Genomic DNA, 21837 nt, shown 5'->3' on the forward strand with positions numbered 1-21837 from the left:
ATATAAAAAATATATATATAGACAATGATATTTTAGACCAATCCAATGATATCTTGCGCATCAAAATCCGTTCATCCGTTTAGATTTGAAAATATTTCGCGAAATTTTTTAATAGACATATGTGTTCTAAGCCTAACAATATGTCATGACTGTAACGTAACACATTTCGTTACACATCGTTATAATCATGACAAAAAATGCGTGCGACATAACCTTAAATTAAAATTACTTCTCGATTGTGAATGCTAAGACCCACGAAGTAGTCTGATTCTTTAGTTTTATAGTAAACCTACGTAAAGATTTATAATAATAAGACAGAATATATATACTTACCTCGCAATCGAACACTTTAAAAACACTTTTTTCGAGCGACAAATCTCACATCAACACAAAACATCATTTCTCTCAAAGAAAAAAAAGGCTGCCTTTGTTTTTTAAATGTTGCCAGCATGCCAATAGTATTGCCACTCAAGAAAATTAGAGAAGGATTCTGATAATTCTTATATTATGGCAGTTAGAGACGTTACATACGTGACGTTACACACGTATAAAAAAAGTGGACAGTTTTTAAAATAATCATAAAAAATCCATTAAGGCCTTGTGCATTAAAAGATTTTTATGTACATGTTGAATAAGAATCGAATAACTTAAATTTTTCATAAAAATGCGAGGCAGTCATACCATTTCGTAGGGGTTATCAGTTTTTGTCACAAGGGTGTTAGGTGGACAAATATTTTTTGTATGGAAATAAAAGTGAGGCCAGTAAAAAAAATATAAAATAAAATATTTCTGCAAGAGATAAATTGAGTTTTATGAAATAATCTAAAAGAACACAAGCATACCTTTTATTACATATCTAAAAAAAGCACTTATTGTCAAAAAATGTTGATGCCATATGAGAAATAAAATGGGAACATTGAAAAAATGACTCATGTACAATTTTTCGCGGTTATACCCATTTACACTCTATGTGTACACCCATATTTACAATATGTTTTAAGAATTCATCTATTTGAAAAAAAACTGCGTCCGGAATTTTATTATTAGTATTTTTTACGTGCTCAGCGTATGCAAAACTATAACCTCCTTTGAGCTTAGTATACCAAGGGGACATCCTGTAGGTATGTACAAATCTAATATTTAGGTACTTCAATCATAAACAATCCTGTGATGACAATGATCATCAAGATATTTTGGTTGACCTTGAATGATAAACCTTCTTTTTTTCATACTAGACTTTTAACTAAGACTTATCTCCGGATCCTATAAATAAAAATCAGTTTATTTTTATCTTCACAAAGGTCCAATGAGTAGACGAAATAGGTATACTGCACAATCATTTATTCCTCATAACACACGGAAAAAAATAAATACAAAAATTGAAGAAATTATTATTAAACTATAACAATAACATCCATATCACAACCTAATATAACAATATATATTTATTATTTTTAAACTATATCTTGTTTTTTAATATAGTACATAATATTTCATCCACTATTTTCTTTTGGGGCTTTAGACTACTCTCAATTTCCATAAATTTACATCCATTGATAAAACAATATACTTAAACAAAAATAAAACACGTCACAATATAATATTACTTATCACCTTTCTCACCCTTTAGATTTATCGTGATTTTTGCAAATTCGAATCTCATATGATTAATGAACGATCTTATATTATATAACTATATTTAAGCATAAAATACACCTAGTTTTAAACTAAATTTTAAAACTACTTAAAATATTGTCTACTTAAAATATATATCCCTAGATAAAGAGTAATTTCTGCTCCATGGAAAATTGATTGAAACATTTAAAACTTTTTCCGTTCACTGCCTTATTTTTAAATTCAGCCAATGTCCTCCAGCAAGATCAAGGTTAAAGTTTGCTGATGACAGCTTGCTTGGTATACACGTCTTACTGCAAGGTGATACAGCCATGTGTAGAATAATTTGATAAATTAGCATTTTTACTTCCAGCAGCGCAAATCTTGAACCTGAAATGAATGAATATGGTTATTAAAGTAATTGACCTAAGTTTTATTGTTTGTTGAAAATGATATACCAGCAATTATAAACATTTTTAAACATCAAGATTCAAGATAACCTTCTTGCTATCGTACAAATGTTAAGAATGTTTATAATAATATTATAGTTCAAGTCGTTAAAGCATTAGGTACTGATAGTCCGATACAACAAATGGCAAAGTTTTTGTTAAGAATAAGGGCGCCTAAGTAATCTTTTCTGAATGCTTTATTTACCACGCAGTCAATATTTAACTTACCAATACAATTCCTGGGTCCACCACCAAACGGCATATACGTCATTGGTTTAATTTTATCTTTATTTTCCTCTGAGAAGCGTTCAGGGTCGAATTTCTCAGGATTAGGGAAGAATTCGGGGTCGCGATGGATGCACCATATTGGTATTAACACAAACTCCCCTTTGCGGATCTGGAATTATGATAACAATTTTGAAGAATATATAATAATTTATTTGTATTTTCTGAAGAATGATAAGAAGGTATGAAAAAGATGTACTCACAATGAAATCTTTGGTGGATTCGCTATTCGGCTTTCCCATGTTGTAGATTTTTGCACAAACTCTGTCCAACTGGAAACCAGCGGGCCACAGTCTGAGCACTTCTGCAATTTTTAGGAAAGTTTAAATTAAAAGGAAAAAGACAATAAAATTAAACGCTCAGTAACTAAAACTTAATTTTGTTTTTATAGTAACTTCTATTTATGCAATATGCATCCAGTAACGCCTGACATGCGACTATTGTATCTTATTTTGCAAGTATTTCATCTTTTAACTACCCCAAATTGTTAGTTGCTAACATATACAATCGACTGATTCGTTTTTAAATAGAATATTACCTGAAACCACCATATCCAAATACGGTAAGGACTGTATGGAATTGTATTCTATTCTGCCATTATTTTTCGCTGCGTCTTCTTTAATTTCCTTCGCCAGTCTCTCCTGAATCTCTGGATGTAAAGCGAGTTCATGCAGAGCAAATGATGTAGCAATAGATATTGATTCAAAGCCAGCTATGAAGAAGAGCACTGCTTGTGCGATCAGGTCATTGTCTGTCCATTCTGAAAAACGAATACCAATGAATCATCGTCATCATCATCAGCCCATATCCGTTCCCGCTGCTGGGACACAGGCGAAGAGTTTGTGTTCTTTATGAGAGAATCATTGAATATCTTGTACAGAAATTAAAGATTTTAACGGATTTTAAACGTGATTTAATTTTCTAAATGTAAAATTATACACAAGAAAATTTAATAAATATCTTGTTTGTTTTTAAGTATTTAGTTTGGACAAAAGTGCTAAAACTTCCCATCGATCCGTGGGAAAGTTTATCCCTACGACGCGTGATTCGACGTATCTGTAAAGTTGCAATTATAGTAAATTATTTTTTGAAAAATAAGGTCATAGGTAAAGAATTTTCACTTCTTACGTGTGTACACTAGTAAACGCACACATTTTTTATAATTTAGTTTTTTACCTCTTTGTATTGTTCTCTTTCCAACAGATGATTCCTCCACAGTAGCGAAGCCTGCGTCACTGACAGCATCTTTTGTCTTTTCCTCGTGATTCAGTCGACCTTTATATAGAACAATGCTTAATAATTATCGACTTTTATGTAAAACTTATTTAAAAACTAGCTTTCCACCCGCGTCTTTACCCGCGCAGTCAAAGAAAAACCCGCATAGTTCCCGTTCCCGTGGGATTTCCGGGATAAAACCTATCCTATGTACCGGGGTAAAAAGTAGTCTATGTTCTTTCGCGGATATCAAAATATCTCTATACCAAATTTCATGCAAATTGGTACCTACAGTTATAATTAAGGCGTGATTGAGTAACAGACACACAGACAGAGTTACTTTCGCATTTATAATATTAATATAATTAGTATTAGTATTAGTATGGATTGTAACTGGAACTGTAAATCTTACGGAACTGTATCGTTATGTTTGATGTATATTTAAAACTAACTAAAAAGTTTTTAGATGTTTTTTTCCATATAAAGCAGTCAATCACAATCATTGAAACCGATTCATAATAAGTAGAGTAATCGTGTTTCATGAAATTGCTGAAAATAGGTATCTATATGGTATCTAATATTATTGAACAGTAATATATTACCACTCTATAACGCAAACATACATTTTATCACATAATTACTCTAATAGCACTTAAAACATTTTTTTTGCAACAAGATTTATTATCATTGTAAATATTGTTATACACTTCAAATAGATGATAACAAAATACTCAAAGATAAAAATACCATTAAATATGATTTGTATAGATTAGGTATGTAAATGTAATGTTATTTTTATAAATGCACTAATATTGCAATAGAAATGAATTTACCCCAAACTCTAACCACTAAAGTACTGCTAGTTGCTCACTTGACGAGAGCCGAACTTATTTTCATACAAATTATATGGAGCATGTATGGAGCTCGCAGTGGAGTTAGGTATTTCAAAATAATGCTGGCATCTTATTACATTACGTTTGTCCCACATAATATGATATTGCTGGATAAAATTGCAACTTTTCATACTACAGGGATCGCGTGCGTTAGAATTTAGATGATTCTAAACTGAGTTTTGTTTTTAGCTTATTCTGGAAAGCTACCCTTGCGTTCCCAAATAAATTGGATACAGTTTTGAGCATTAGAATTCGGATTAATATTTTTCTACCTACCTTTCTTAGCTTCCATTAGTAGATGTATCATGTCAGGTCGGATTATTTTATTAGCCTCTCTATTGCGCATGGTGTCCATCACCAATTGTGTGAAGAAACGAGTAGTTGCTTTTGAAAACATCGTCATTTTCAACCTCTGAAATAGTGATATTTACAATGAAAGTTTTGTATTTTAATATACAAATTAGATTTTGATGCCCCCTTACACAGCTAACACTTCTATTTTGCCTAAGGGGTCGCCTGGTAGAGATCACTCTGAAGTGATAAGACCGCCCAGTTAGTACACATAGCTGTATGAGAATTGTTATTTGCCTTTTCATTATATAAAAGTATTTTATAAAGTGTTAAATAAAATGAACGGTGACTGAAAACATCGTGAGGAAACCGAAATGTCGAAGAATCAAAGTTGGTCGATATGTGGCATCTGCCAAGCCGCACTTGGCCAGTGTGGTGTATCATGGCCTTATCCTTATGGGATATCTCGTGGCCCAGCAGTAGAAATAAAATTTGCTGATGAGATGGCTGATGATGATATTGACAATCGTGGCATTGAAAATAATAAAAACCACGCAATGAAAAGATCGCCTATCATTGCATTTTTGTTTTTATAATTTTGGCTTTTATATAACGTCTTTCTACTAATTATTCTAAAGGTAACTAACTATTCGTCTTTTCATTTTTCATAACTATTATCTTTAATAAGACTTAGTTCTCTAAATTTAACAAGTTCAATAGGAAATTTAAGCCATTTGAATGAATCGCAATTTCAACGATGTATTGCCTACAGCTGTAGATACTTTACGATTATAATAAAAAATAATATTTTTATTATATCGAACTATCGGTCCGCCCCGTCATCGCCCGTGGTACATGTTCATATTCTCTAATCTCTCCATAAGAACCATCCTCATACTTCAAGAATTATTATTTAAAAAAAACTCAAGGAAATGTTTACAAACAGATTCGTTTCAGCCAATTATTCGTATTCATTTGGCGTTTTATTTATGTACCCAAGGGTCAATGACTCATCAAGGTATCTTCACATATCTGTCAATTGTCATAATACCCTTAAGATTCTCGTAAACACGCTTGCTTGAACCATTTCGAACGTTTTTATGAAGTTTCCCTATTGTATGTATCTGTATTGTTTACGAGACCGTCAGTTTTTGGCGGTCGAAATCGCGATTGAAAGGTCAAAGACCTTTATGAAGATTCATACCCGATCCTCATCATGCGTATTCCTGTCAGGATTTTTATTGGAATATTTTAATACCCAGTTAATGATTTGAATTCAACTTAAAGTTAATATATTGCTTTTACATTTATATACATATAATAAATCTGTAGAAGGGTCAATTCTGTACATTGAAAATATTGAAAAAATAAATAGCAGGGGCTGTTACTGGATCGATACCAAACCCAAATATGTGATTAAAAAAATTTTTGTCTGTCTGTCTGTCTGTCTGACTGTCTGTCTGTCTGTCTGTATGTGAAGGCATCACGTGAAAACTAGCGGTTCGATTTCGATGAAACTTGGTATAATTATACCTTATTATCCTGGGCGTAAAATAGGATACTTTTTATCCTGGAAAAATACGTAGAAAAAAAATAATCTTAATTTTTCAGTTTTATCCATAGATGTTGTTCCGTAGAACCGCGAACACACGTTGCGTATTATTATAGGCCTAGCCGTATTTGGGAATTGGGTCCAATAGATATTTATAAGATGTTATTGTCAGAGGTACTCAAAATGGATAAATAAACCATCCACGCGAAGACCGACATCCGCGCGGACGGAGTCGCGGGCGGAAGCTAGTAAACAATAAGTAAAAAAACTTATGCAAATTTTACACAAACTAACTACTTAAATACACAACGCATTAATAGAGCCTAAAGTTACGTGAATGATTGAAAATATTTCCTAAAAGACTTGTGTACAGAATATATAATATGTCTCACCTTTACAAGGCCAGGGAAAGCAGTGTGCGCCAAGTACATCATTATCTGACGTATCTTGAATTGGGATGCTGTTTTCCCCATCTCATAGAACTCATTGTTTCCTTCATAGGAATCCACTTTGAGACCAAAAGCGCACGACGCGATGACGTCATTGGTGAAACGAGCGGTGATGTCCTTACAGTCGACTTCTATTGCCCCACCTAGAATGAAGAAAAACATTATTTATGACCACGTTTGATGTGATGTTAGTAGGTGCTGCTCACAATTAAGTACAATTTACAAAGTTTTAATAAAGTGATTGCTTAATATTTTGATAAGTTTGCAGTTATTTCATGAAGAGTGACGCTCATACATACAGCAGCTATCTTCACAAACTTTCGCAAAAATAACATAAGTAGGATCTCTTAGATTTTGATGTGACAACGTCTTATAATTCGATAAAGCCGGCTGCAAGCACGAAAAAACATGACTCATGCGGCGTTACCTCGCTCTGACTCATCTGAGGCGTTCCATGTAAGGCTTGAAGTGCGAGCGAGAGCGCGGAACGAGCGACAAAGAAGCACAATCGGACAACTATCGTCAGTAAACCGACTTTACAGACAACCAATTTTTTTGTTTGTTCTAGTCTCCGTCATTTTTCAAATCAAACATTTTATTTTTGGAATTGACACCTCTACATAAACTGATATATCGTTGGAATATCATTAATTATTATCACTAGCTGCGCTTCGCGGTTTCACCCACGTGGCTCCGCTCCTGTTGGTTTTAGAACAAATGTTGTTACGTATGATGTTAGCTATCTTTTCCTGCGAGGTTGCTGGTCTCCTATTAATACATATGTATTCAAAAGGTTTTTAACTACTGCATTTTAGTAGATATACAAACAGACCTAGTCCGTAAACATATTCAATTCTTTTAAAATATGAGCAGTTTTTGCGTTGGAGGCATAAACCGTCCAACTGGCATTTTAGTTTATACATCATAATTATACAAAATAATGATTAATATACAAGAATCACACAAACACACACAAAAACACCCACAGTTTTTTAATTGTACATAAAATGTATAAGGTAAACAATGGTTGCTAATTTGTTTAAAGAACGACTCGCTCTAAGTAATATGGAATGCAATCGAGTAATAGCGTGGTCTAATTTATAGATTATTGAATACACTAAAGCCCCGTAATCAAGGTAAACATTTGTTTAACAGCACAGTTGCATCAACCTAGAGAAACATAACATATCAACTCTGCAATGTGCTGTAACTGGCAACGCTAAAACTTTCTGAATGCTGAGTTGATAACGCATGTTGAAAAGTTTTCAGGATGACACCGTTTAAACATTTCCAAGCTAGATTTATTTATTGTACATTAGCGTTATTAAATCTGAATATAAATAGTAAGTCATGGTGTATGTACATTGTACAACACCAAATGCATGTAGTATGTAAGGCAAAGGTCGTTCAAATTACTACATATCCAGATTACAGGTAATGTACCATCATTAGCTACAACAAGATTGTTGATCTATTGCCAATGTTTTCCATGAATTCAAAGCTTTTTCTAATATTTACAGATCTTACCTCCAGCAGCTTCAATCCTCTTCTTCAAAGCGCGTATCATCTGGTTGCCGACTTCCTCCATGAAGGGAACCATCAGTTTTATCTTCGAGCTGGTGAACGCTGGACTCAATGTGGTCCGCATGTCTTTCCATTCTTCTCCTGTAACAGATTTGTTGTTAACTTGGTTTTATTGTAATTGTTATAATCGAATTAGAATTTGATAAATTGATGTTATTGTAATTGTTATAATCAGATTCACATTAGAATTTACGTTGTCTTTAGACTAGCCGCTAGGCTATATGTTATTATAATTTTTATCTTTTTACGATAATTTCATATTTTTTATAAATTTTGTTTATTAATTAGTATTATCTATTTAATCGCCATCAATTATAATATTATAATTATCAAATTCTGCATATATGCGCAATTGACACTTACCTTTCAAAGAGAAAAGGTTCCTCCCAAATATAGGTTCTACCTCCTCATCCGTGAATCCGCGGTGGTCGAGGAAATAGTCAAAGTCTTTTATAATTATCTTCTTTATCAATTCCATGTCTTTCACTAGTACTACTGGAATCATAAACTCAAATTTACCAACGAATCTGTAACAAAAGAAACAATTTTTATAGGACAGGATTGTTCTGTAAAGCACAATAATTATAATGTATTCAACCTCTTTTACAACTTATTTTATTTCACACTAACAAGTTCCTGTAACTATTTAGTTAAGTTATCCTGCTTATAGCTTAAATAATTTAACGTCGAAAAAATCTAAACAGACACAAAACCATGAAAACAGCACTTATAAACCTGTTTAGCCCTGCATCAATTTTACATAATAATAGTTGAACCAACCTTTCATTAGGGAATGTATTGTAAAATTTCTCCAAATCATAAACAAAATGGTATTTCCTCGCAACAACTGGCCACATGTTCCCAACAAGGGGAATCGGGTCGATTTGCCGAACTCCATTTGCTGTGAATCTTGAGTAAATTTGCCGAAGATTTATGTAAATTATAGCCAGGATCACACACGTCCATATTAGAAAAATCATGATCTGTTGAAAAAATAATACTTTAGTATTTGCGAAACATTTGCAAAATTTCTGAAAACACCAACGTTAAGGTAGCAAGCACCTCACTTAAAGAGAGCATTACATTTTCTCATTTAGTGCTTTCCTACCTATTGGATTTCATTCGTATTCATAGTATGTGATCATTAAATTCTCTCAATTATTGCTTTCATTCCTATACGTCTTATCTATACTTATTCTTTAGAATATTATAAAAAAAAAGTTTATGTAAGAGCGCTGTATCGTGTGACCAATAAACTCGGTGACCTTCTGTGACCTGTGATTTGTTCGCAGTAGTAATCAAATAGAATCTAATCTGACATAACAGTACGGGAGCTAGCAACGTTTTAAAAAGCCCGGACTCTAACCGAAATAGCAAGAGGAAGAGTATATCAAAGAACCAACTATACTAAAATTCTCTCTTGTCAACGTTGCTACCTCCTAATACCAGTTTATATTAATTTATGTTTATAATAGCTCTGCTAGACGATTTTTGTGTAGACAATTTTGAAAATGAAGAGTCTTGTTTCGAAACTGTTGGAAATTTGCACAAATTGATCTGGCTGTTCCCAGTAGGGGTAAAAAGTAAACAACTCGATTACAAAATATACTTAGGTAAAATAAAAGTTTTAAATTACTTATAAAGGATGCTACAATATAAAGAGTCCAATCAGATCACTACATAATATAAAACAAAGTCGCTTTCTCTGTCCCTATGTCGCTTTGTATGCTTAAATCTTTAAAACTACGCAACGGATTTAGATTTTTTTTAATTCTGGTTTTTTAATTCTGGTCTGGTGGTTTTTTTTAATAGATAGAGTGATTCAAGAGGAAGGTTTTAGTATATAATTTATTAGGTTTTAGACAAAACGGGCGAAGCCGTTACTAATAAAACGTGGTAAGCTAGTTACTAATAAAACAAAGAATTAATAGGTAAATCATAAAACACTTACTGCCAACCAACGAGACACGTTAGCAATGAATTAGGTACAACACGTAAATAATACAAACCAGACAGCGACAACCTGTTTTATTTGAATGAGATGAATCACGTTGACTTCGTTATCGTAGTACAGGGTGCTTGATTTTAAATATTTTTTATTACATTATTTTTAATAGATCATTCGTTATATAGAGTCAGTTAATTCGATTTGACATTTATCCTCACTCCCCACTACACAAAATAAGTGGGATGTGATGTTTCACAAAATAAAGGAAATAATTACCACTAGGTAACAGTCTTCTTTAATAGTTACCTATTAGATACGATTGGTTGTTAATGTTACATGTTAAATGACATTTATTTATTTTCTTTTTTCAGATATAACTAAGTAAATCTGTAAAAAAATAAATATATTTTTTCAAATCTAAGATGTATAATTAGGTATCTGGTTCATCTATTTGAAAAAAGAACTGCATCTGGAATTTTATTAGTATTTTTTACGTACTCAGCGTATGCAAAACTATAAACTCCTTTGAGCTTAGTATACCAACAGGGAGACACCCTGTATATACAAAGCTAATATTTAGGTACTTCAATCGTAAACAATCCAAATGATCATAAAGATAGTTTGGTTGACCTCGAATTATAAACCTTCTTATTTTCAAAACCTATTCAGTTAATTTTTTATGCCATTGTAATCGATTTTGAATACCTGCGTTTTTGTAGTTTTTCTTGCCCAACATAATATAAGATCTATTACTCTATCTATTTAAAAAACCGCATCAAAATCCGTTGCGTAGTTTTAAAGATTTAAGCATACAAAGGGACATAGGGAAATAGGGACAGAGAAAGCAACTTTGTTTTATACTATGTACTATTAATGCACAGTATTACAATATCTATAAATATTGTAATACCTACTGTGGTACTATGTGTTAGTTTATCTTATAGTTAAATTCCCGTTGATGATTGTATTTCATTTAATAGTAGACATGATTGAAAAACATTTGTACTTATTTATATTCAAAGTAAATGATTTCGGTAAAGTTTTATATTGGATTCCACACTACTACCTAAGGCAATCCTGCACTTTTTATTCACACTGAGAATTTTTCCTTTCATATTTAAAAATCCCTGAGATATGGGCATAAAAATCTAAATAACAAGTCACGATATGGGCCAAATGCGTTTTGTTAAATTATTATCGACCGATTTTCTAAAAGCGAAAGATGGTGAGCAGCCATATTTCTTTTGCCAGATTTTCCCAATCTTTGAAAACGAATCTTTCACACATGATCGGTACGTTAGAGATGTGGTTATTCATACAAATAATTTATTTATTGGTTCGTAACTGCTGGTGGAAGTCAAAAGATATGATTTTAGTCTTTATAATAAGTACCTATTATAAGTAAGTAAGGTGGTAAATGTTAAAATATGTAATGACGTTTCAAAAGTGCTTCTAAAAGAAGTCTAATTGAATAAATAAATGTTTGAGTTTGAGTTTATAAAAATACTTTCCGTGCCTTTCCTTGTAATAATTAATTAGCTCCTTTGTCTATTTAATATTTAAATTTAACAGGAATCGGATGGGGATAAATAATTATTAAGATATTAATATTGACTATAAGTAGTTAATATCTTAATCTTACGAAAAAAATAATTTTCATTATTGAAGTGAAACTTCTTTATCGGGGTTGGAAAAAATAACATTTTTTCTTTACGCGTGACATTTTTCCGTTACGCGCCATCTTTTTCTTATCCCTACCACGCGTGATTCGACGTATTCTGTAAAGTTGCATATAGTAAATTATTTTTTGAAAAATAAGTTCATGAAGAAGTTTCACTTCTTACGTGTGTACACTAGTACACGCACACGTTGTTTTTATTCACTAAAGTTCAATAAATAGACGAAATATTGTATTGCATGTAGTCATTTATTTCCTCTATAAGTTACTTACAATAAAAAATACTTTACTCGTAAAAATTGAACAAATTATTACAAATAAATTATTACATTTTAACAATAACATCCATATAAAAGCTTTAACATTAGCAACAACAATATTTATTTATTATTTATAACCAATATCTTGTTTTTTAATCTGCTCGATGAAAAATTAATTTAAACTTTCCGCACTTATCAATACAGTTCATTTTTCCATTCACTGCCTTATTTTGAAATTCAGCCAATGTCCCCCATCAAGACTAATGTTAAAGCTTGCCATTGACAGCTTGCTTGGTATACACGTCTTACTGCAGGGTGATACCTCCATGTGTAGAATAATTTGATAAATTAGCATTTTTACTTCCAGCAGCGCAAATCTTGAACCTGAAATGAACGAATATGGTTATTAAAGTAATCGACCTAAAGTACAGTGCTTTCTGCAATATTATTGTTTGTTTAAAAATGATATACAAGCAATTATAAATATTTTTAAGCATCAAGATTTAAGATAACCTTCTTGCTATCGTACAAATGTTATGAATGTTTATAATAATATTATAGTTCAAGTCGTTAAAGCATTAGGTACTGATGAGTTTTTGTTAAGAATAAGGGCGCCTAATCTTTTCTGAATGCTTTATTTACCAAGCAATCAATATTTAACTTACCAATACAATTCCTGGGTCCACCACCAAACGGCATATACGTCATTGGATTAATTTTATCTTTATTTTCCTCTGAGAAGCGTTCGGGGTCGAATTTCTCAGGATTAGGGAAGAATTTGGGATCACGATGAATGCACCACATTGGCATTATCACTAACTCCCCTTTGTGGATCTAGAAAAAAATAGAATTTTGGCATAATTACGAATATTCCATTTATGCCCAAGAAGGTATGAAAAAGCTGTACTCACAATGAAATCTTTGGTTGATTCGCTATTAGGCTTTCCCATGTTGTAATCTTTTGCGCAAACTCTGTCCAACTGTAAAGCAGCAGGCCACAGTCTGAGCACCTCTGCAATTTTAAGAAAAGTTTTAATTAGAAGAAAATGAAAATTTAACGCCCAGTAACTAAAACTAATTTTGTTTTTAAAGAAGCTTCTAAACTTGCATCCAGTAATGCTTACATATGAGACTAGTATTTTACTTTGCAAGTATTTCTTCCTCTAACCACCCCACTTTGTTAGGTATCATCATAATATTATACAATCAACTGATTCGCTTACAAATAGAAAATTACCTGAAACCACCATATCCAAGTACGGTAAGGACTGTATGGTGTTGTATTCTATTTTGCCATTATTTTTCAGTGCGTCTTCTCTTATTTCCTTCGCCAGTCTATCCTGGATCTCCGGGTGTAAAGCGAGTTCGTGCAAAGTAAATGACGCAGCAATAGATATGGTTTCGAAGCCAGCTATGAAGAAGAGCACTGCTTGCGCAATCAGGTCATTGTCTGTCCACTCTGCAAAACGAATATCAATGAATCATCGTCATCATCGTCAGCCCATATCCGATCCCACTGCTGGGACACGGGCCTCCTATGAAGGAATTATTGAATATCTTGTTCAGAAATTAAAGATTTTAACGGATTTTAAACGCGATTTAATTTCTAAATGTAAAATACTCGCGTAAAATAAAACACAAGAAAATACAATAACTATTTTGTTTGTTTTTAAGTATTTAGTTCGGACAAAGGAGCTAAAACGTCCCATATCGATTCTTGGAACTCAAATAAACGATGTTATTGGAGTGAATGTTATGCTTCTTTTATTCACAGTTAATTGTTGAAAAAATAACTAATCTCTAATTAGGTAAGGAGTATTTAAGTTTGCTAGTCTTTTAATTTTATTTAGCAGCCATTCCCATTTAGCAGATTGGAGCAAAATTGCTCAAAATAGGGAGAAATGGATTGAGGGAAGAGAGGCCTTTGCTCAGCAGTGGGACAGCCATGGCTCATAATAATAAAATAATAATAATAAAGTCTTTTAAATGCGTTATGAGAATTGGGCCTATATTGACTCCTATGAGCTTTCTAGTGAGACATTATTTTTCAAACATTAAGTATTCTTTGTTATTAGTTGTAGTATTTATATTATTATAATTTAGTTAACTATTTACCTCTTTTTATTATTCTCTTTCCAACAGAGGATTCCTCCACAGAAGCAAAGCCTGCGTCAATGATAGCGTCTTTAGACTTTTCTTCATGATTCAGTTGACCTTTGAATAAAACAATAATAAATGATTACCGAGTTTAACGTTATATATTTTTTCGAAATCTAATTTTAAATTTTAATTAATTGTAATAGCTGTAGCTCTATGTTCATTGTACATATTTGAAGTTCATTAAAAACTTTTAACGGTTTAAAAAAAATCCATAATAAAAATGGCCGTATATAATAGTAATAATTGAACTATATGAAATTGCTGAAAATAGCAGTAATATATCACCAATATAGAACCCAAACATACATTTTATCTTATAATGACTCTAACCGCTCGATTGCTTGAGAAAAAAAATAGCCCGCTGCTCTGTTCCTTGCAACCCAACCACAGTTGCGAAAAGTTATTTCGTGCAACTGTGGTTGCAAAGCGACTTTCTCATTTCAATTTATTATAAACTCTATTTCAAAGTCACAGAGTCTAACTTTTACGTATCTAAACCAAAGACATCTATTTGACTCGTCTATTTCTACCCAATACAACCAAACTTTCAAAAAAAATTTTTGGGAATATCTTAGATTGTGTCTTATACAAGAAACATTAAAATATGCCGTAAGTGTAGTAATGCAGTCCTATAACAATAGATATAAAAGTGAATTTACCGCAAACTTCAAGTACTGAAGTACTATTTCTACTAGTTGCTCACTTTGGCTCAAACTAAGAGTTGAACAGCTTATTTTCATACAAATTATGTGGAGCTCGTATCGGAGTTATTTATAAATAATGCTGCCATATTACATTAGTTTTGTCTCACATAATATGATATTGCTTGATAAAATTGCAACTTTTCCTTTTACAGGTATCTAATTCTTCACAGTTTACAATATTCTCGTTTTATTTTGTGATTTCATCAATAAAAAAAATTCAAGAGTCGCGAGCGTTAGAAGATTCTGAACCAGTTTTGATTATTTACTGATGTTGGAAAGCTGTTACTTCCCATACAAATTTTGTCTAAAATAATTCAGAGAATTTGATGTGATTAGTTTTTTGCAAAAAATATGTATGGTAAAATGTAAGTGTACCTTTCTTGGCTTCCATGAGGAGATGTATCATGTCAGGTCGGATTATTTTATTAGCCTCTCTATTGCGCATGGTGTCCATCACCAGTTGTGTGAAGAAACGTGTAGTTGCTTTTGAAAACACCGTCATTTTCAGCCTCTGAAATATCGTTATTGTATCTGTATAATTCACAATGAAACGGTGAAGGAAAACGTGAGGAAACGACATGTCAAAGAATCAAAAGTTCGCGACATGTGACATCTGCTAACATTTGGCCAGCGTGGAGGATTATGGCCTATTCCCTCATAGGAGGCCCATGTCCCAGCAGTGGGAACATAGTGGGCTGATGATATTGACAATCGTGGCATTGAAAATAATAAAAACAGCGTAATGAAAACATCGCCTTTCATTGCATTTTATTTTTATCATTTTCTGCTTGTTATTCAAAAGGTATTCATTCACTCTATTATGAATTGCCTACTGTAGATACTTTACTACACTTATTATGAATAAAAAATATTCTTGTTATATAATTTTAATTTTATCATCAATTATATTCCGGTATTTCATTGACAATAAATAACCACAAAACAGATTTTCCAACTCCATTTTCTTAATCCATTCAACAACATTTATTCATACCAAAAGAGCTAAATGTTGCTGAGCTTGAATGAATCGACAATATTACGCAAAAGACTTGTACAACAATAATTGAATGTCTCACCTTAACAAGGCCAGGGAAAGCGTGGTACGCTAAGAGCATCATCTTCTGACTTATCTTGAATTGGGACGCTGTTTTCCCCATCTCATAGAACTCATTGTTTCCCTCATAGGAATCCACTTTAAGACCGAAAGCACAGGACGCAATGACGTCATTGGCGTAACGTGTGGTGATGTCCTTACAGTCCATTTCTATTGCACCACCTAAAGATGAAGAAAAACATTATTTATGACCAAGTTTGATGTGATGTTGGTAGGTACTGCTCATAGAATATCATATATATAACTAGCTATGCTTCGCAGTTTCACTCGCGTGGCTCCACAGTCCACTCCTGCTGGTCTTAGCGTAATGATATATAGCCTTCCTTAATAAATGGGCTTACTAACACCGAAATAATTTTTCAAATCCGACCTGTAGTTCCTGAGATAAGCGCGTTCCCATTAAATAAGTACACTAGCTTCCGCCCACGACTTTGTACGTGCATCCCCGTTTTTCCCCGTTCTCGCAAGAATTTCGGGAAATCCTTTCTTAGCGGATGCCTACGTCCTAACATCTACCTGCATGCCAAATTTCGGAATCGAATCGGAATTTATAACCAGGGATGTAAATTGTACAAAGATATATGTAATTAAAATACCAACCAAATTAATTAAACACTTTGATTATAGATCTGTAATAAAATAATTTGCACGCTGTTAAATAACGGCTAGACATGCTGTAATATTATATTGTAAGTAATAAAGGATTTATTTATTTATTTATTTACCTAACTAAATCTAGATTACAAGATAATTGTACCGTTAACTACGACAACATTCTTGATCTATTGCTATAAATGTTAGTATGTTATAGGTATTTATAGGTGTTCAAAAAGAGCACATATAAATACCTAAAAACCGACTGCTAGCTAAGGATTCTCCAAGTTATCCCTAACGATTTCCCTCTCTTTTATATCCTTCCCCTTTTCTGAGGACAGCAACACATCCATTTCCCAGTGGAGTTGATGCTTATGGGCGGCGTGTATCGCTTAACACCAGGCGACGCGTCTGCTCGTTTGCTATCCCATAACATAAAAAAAAATGTTTACCATGAATTCCAAGCTTTTCCCTATATTTACAGATCTTACCTCCAGCAGCTTCAATCTTCTTCTTCAAAGCGCGTATCATCTGGTTCCCGACTTCCTCCATGAAGGGAACCATCGCTTTTATCTTCGAGCTGGTGAACGCTGGACTCATTGTGGACCGCATATCTTTCCATTCTTCGCCTGTAACAAAATTGTTATTAACTTGTTGTTATTGTAATTGTTTTTATCGAATTCTCAGTTGACTGGTTAGGGTTTTGACTGTAACATAAAAAATAGACTTATTCTTGAAGCACTTTGTTTTACTACAGTTTTACCATTTACCAATGTTGAGTTAATGATTCAGCCTGACATAAACAAAACAGCGAATGTTATTAAGACCATTCTAATTGTAAAATAATTTTTAAAAACGATAGAGCCATTTTAAACTTTATTATATAACATTTTATAAATTTTACAATAAATTAATCAATGTACAGTAGGCGGCCTTATCGCTGGCAGCGATATCTACCAGGCAACCCAAAAAAGACGAGGACAATAATAATTATATTATTAATCATGGTGGTGCATAATAAATAAAAGTGCAAGAATCAGAATAAAATATTTATATACTATAACTACATAGTATTTACATACATATATATACCTGTATTATAAATATTATTATATAGGTACTATTTATTAATCTTATTGTAAATAGCTAACATCAATTTTGTTTTGTTTATAATGTCTTTTTAAAAGCTTCATTCACTTCTTGAGCAATTTATTATAACATAACAAAATTGGCCTGGGTCATAAAATAAATAATAATAATTAGGTAATTGTTAATGCGGGTGAAGAAAAGTCGAGTGAGAAATTATAATATTGAGTACAAGTCTCTCGTTTTCAATTTATGATAAGAGTTGTCTATATTTGTGTACAAAAGCCTACGACTTTCTATGAAAATATCACAGCGAAAAAAAATAAAATGAGTACCACTCTAAGGTTCCACTAATGCAAAACCTTGAAAATTTCACGAGCGTACTAAAGTAGCAAATAATTATTGACAGTCTGTAATTGACACCTTTTTGGAAAATTGATAAGTACTTCATTATGCTTTTTATTGCTTTTTATACTGTGTTTTTATAGCTTGTTAATTATCGACTTAATTAGGTCAAAGCCACGATCAAAATTGAAGAGCACTTAAGTGCCTCGAGTAAAATTTTAATCAATTTTTCTCATAAAAATGATATTTCCAGAGTAAATGGGCAATAAACGTAATATAATGAGAAATTATTGTAAAAGTTTTAAAAGGTTCTTTCTACAAAGTAAATAATGCCTAGATTTACTTTTATATCTGTAAGTTTATTTGAAGAAGTGAAAGGTAAAGTATTTCAATATTTATAATAGTTTATATAATAATATTATTTTATATAATTATATAATTATTATTATTTTATATAATTTTATATAATAATAATATAATTTAATATTTATCTATGAATAAAAGATCACTAAATTGAATTTTGTTTGTTAAGTTATTGTCTCAAACTTAGATAGCGAAATAAAACGGGAATATTATTCAAATAAATTAATTTTTGTTTCTGTACTAATATTATAAATCTGAAGAGTTTGTTTATTTTGCTTGGCTGTACGCGCTTAACTCAGGAAACTACAGATCCGTTTAAAATTATTTCAGTGTTAGATAGCCCATTTAATAGACAGGTCCACACAAAAACCTCGCGAAACATTTTCCGCGCGAAACAGGTCGGTCCGTGTGCCACGTACCTCGACTAAGGAAAATGGCGGCTCTCGCGTTTTCCTAGGCAAAGCCACGACCACACAGACCGAACCGTTTCGCGCAGCAATTGTGGGGACCTGCTTACTATTTATTACTAGCTGTGCTTCGCGGTTTTACCCGCAGTGCTCCGCTCCTGTTGGTCTTAGCGTGAATCGTGATGATATATAGCCTTCCTCGATTAATTGGCTATCTATAAGGTCGAAAGAATTTTTCAAAACCGACCAAGTTCCTAAGATTATCGCGTTATATTAGTATAGATATCATAAAATACTGCATGGTTTCATTGAGTTAATATGTATGTATTATGCTTATTTAACAATTATATCTTACCTCTCAAAGAGAAGAGGTTCCTCGCAAATATAGGTTCTACCTCCTCATCCGTGAATCCGCGGTGGTCGAGGAAATAGTCAAAGTCTTTTATAATTATCTTCTTTATCAATTCAATGTCTTTCACTAGTACTACTGGATTCATAAACTCAAATTTACCAACGAATCTGTAACAAAAGAAACAATTTTTATAAACGAAAAGCATGCAATTTTTCACTAATGTAATAAACACATATATGAATTATAATATTTATAGCAGAGAGTAACATAAAATATAGGACAGGTTTTTTTCTCTCAATTACACAATAATTGTAATGTATTCTTTAAATGTAAATTGTAACTTCTTTTTTATTCTAATAAGTAACTATTTATTAATAATATGTGCTTATAGCTTATATTTGAGTATATTTCATTCGTAAAAATTTTAGCTTACATTTGTTGTCACAATAATTGTAATGTATTCTTTAAATGTAAATTGTAACTTTTTTTTATTCTAATAAGTAACTATTTATTAATAATATGTGCTTATATTTGAGTATATTTCATTTATAAAAATTTTAGCTTACATTTGTACAAATAGCTTGATTGTAATTAAAAAAAAAAAAAAACTTAAAAAGTCGACAAAATCTAAACAGTGGACACAAAGGATGAAAACAACTCTTAACGTTATAATTAAACCCTATATTATACACTTTTAATAAATAGCGTAACCAACCTTTCATTAGGGAATGTATTGTAATATTTCTCCAATTCATAAACAATATGGTGTTTCCTCGCTATAGCTGGCCATATGTTCCCAACAAGGGGAATCGGGTCGATTTGGCGAACTCCATTTGCTGTGAATCTTGAATAAATTTGCCGAAGATATATGTAAATTGTGGCCAATATCACACCCGTCCATATTAGAAAAATCATGATCTGTTGAAATAAGAAAACTTAAATTATTTGTGAAACATTTGTACAAAAATTCTGAAAGACCAACGTGTCTAAGTGGCAGGCACCTCACGAAATAATGGGAAGACAATTAGATTTTCTGAATCAAAGGTGTCAAACCCATAGTATGTTTTTTATTATAGCGCGCAAGAGCAACTTTTGTCTCCGCAACTATTTTGTCTCTCCCATCAACTCTATGGGGAGTTGCGTCGCTACGTGCGCGCACTTTCATACTAGCCCATAGAGTTGATGAGAGTGACAAAATAGTTGCGGAGACAAAAGTTACTCTTGCGCGCTAGCTCTTAGTATTATAAAAAAAAAATATGCTAGAGCGACGTATCTTGTGAAAAATAAATTAGGTGACCTTCTGTGACCAATGTCTTGTGCGTAACAGTAGTACCTAATGTGGTAGTAATGAAATAGAATCTGATCTGATAGTTAGAGATCTAGAGATTTAATTTAATTTAATTTTTTATGTTTTGAATAGTTTACAAAAGCTTTTATATGATTTTCGTATAGACGGTTTTGCAAATAATTTATGAGTCTTGTTCTAAGGTCTTGTTTCTGAAACTGTGGGGCACAAATTGTTCAAGCATTCCCCAGTAAGGTTAAAAAGTATACAGCTCGATTACAAAATACAGGATGAGTGGGAGAAGGGTGTAAAGCTTTAAGGCGAAACTAGCATAGACAATTTAGAACTTTTTAAGCCATGGTTGTCTTAGACGAAGTCTGACTGGTTTTTTAAACTAATTTTGATGTCTTTTTAGCAAAAAATAGCCATTATTTTACATTTTTCGGCTATTATGGCCAAATTAAATGATAATTTAGTTGTTATTTATTTTATTTTATTTAAATAATGTGTGAGCAATCCCGCAAAACAAGATTTGACCGTCTGTATCATAATTTTTTTAATAGTTTAAACTTGATGACTTAAAAGGTTCTAAATTGTCTCTATTAGCTTCGCCTTAAAGCTTTGCACCCATCTCCCAATCACCCTGTATAATAGCAAATAAAGTTTTTAATTACTTGATTATAAGGGATGCTAAAATATAAAGAGTCCTATCAGTTTACAAATAAAACAATACATTAATTAATAATCATAGAACACTTACTGCCTATGAGTACGTTATGTTTGTTTACACAAATAGAACCAACGAGACACGTTAGCGATGAATTGCAACACGTAAATAATACAAACCAGACAACGACAACCTGTTTTATTTGAATGAGATGAATCACGTTGACGACCGAAGTCGACGTGATTCATTCAAAAAATCCTGTACTACGATAACGAATCGTAGTACAGGGTGCTTGATTTTAAATATTTTTATTTGCATTATCTATAAACATATAGGTATGAATCTGTAGAAGGGTCAATTCTGTAAATTGAAAATATTGAAAAAATAAATATCAGGGGGTGTTACTTGATCGATACCAAACCCAAATATGTGATTAAAAAATTTTTTGTCTGTCTGTCTGTCTGTCTGTATATGCTAACATCACGTGAAAACTAACGGTTCGATTTCGATTTCGTGATATTGTAACGAATGTTAATTCGTTA

At 32.2% G+C, this 21837-nt stretch overlaps 1 protein-coding gene across 1 annotated transcript; it reads right to left on the minus strand.

Annotated features, from left to right (window-relative positions):
- Positions 1-1756: 1756 nt before the first annotated feature.
- On the minus strand, positions 1757-21450 carry LOC123695650. Its single transcript, XM_045641556.1, is given in 22 exon segments — positions 1757-2004; positions 2292-2460; positions 2552-2652; positions 2887-3108; positions 3525-3623; positions 4733-4868; positions 6692-6891; positions 8276-8413; positions 8696-8859; positions 9113-9315; positions 9598-9607; positions 12440-12602; positions 12884-13052; positions 13130-13230; positions 13456-13677; positions 14334-14432; positions 15458-15593; positions 16159-16358; positions 17282-17419; positions 19347-19510; positions 20059-20261; positions 21389-21450. Coding segments are annotated over 21 exon segments (3282 nt in total). The 5' UTR covers positions 20259-20261; positions 21389-21450.
- Positions 21451-21837: the final 387 nt, after the last annotated feature.

The sequence above is a fragment of the Colias croceus genome, chromosome 11 (assembly GCF_905220415.1).
Source record: "Colias croceus chromosome 11, ilColCroc2.1".
NCBI lineage: Eukaryota > Metazoa > Arthropoda > Insecta > Lepidoptera > Pieridae > Colias > Colias croceus.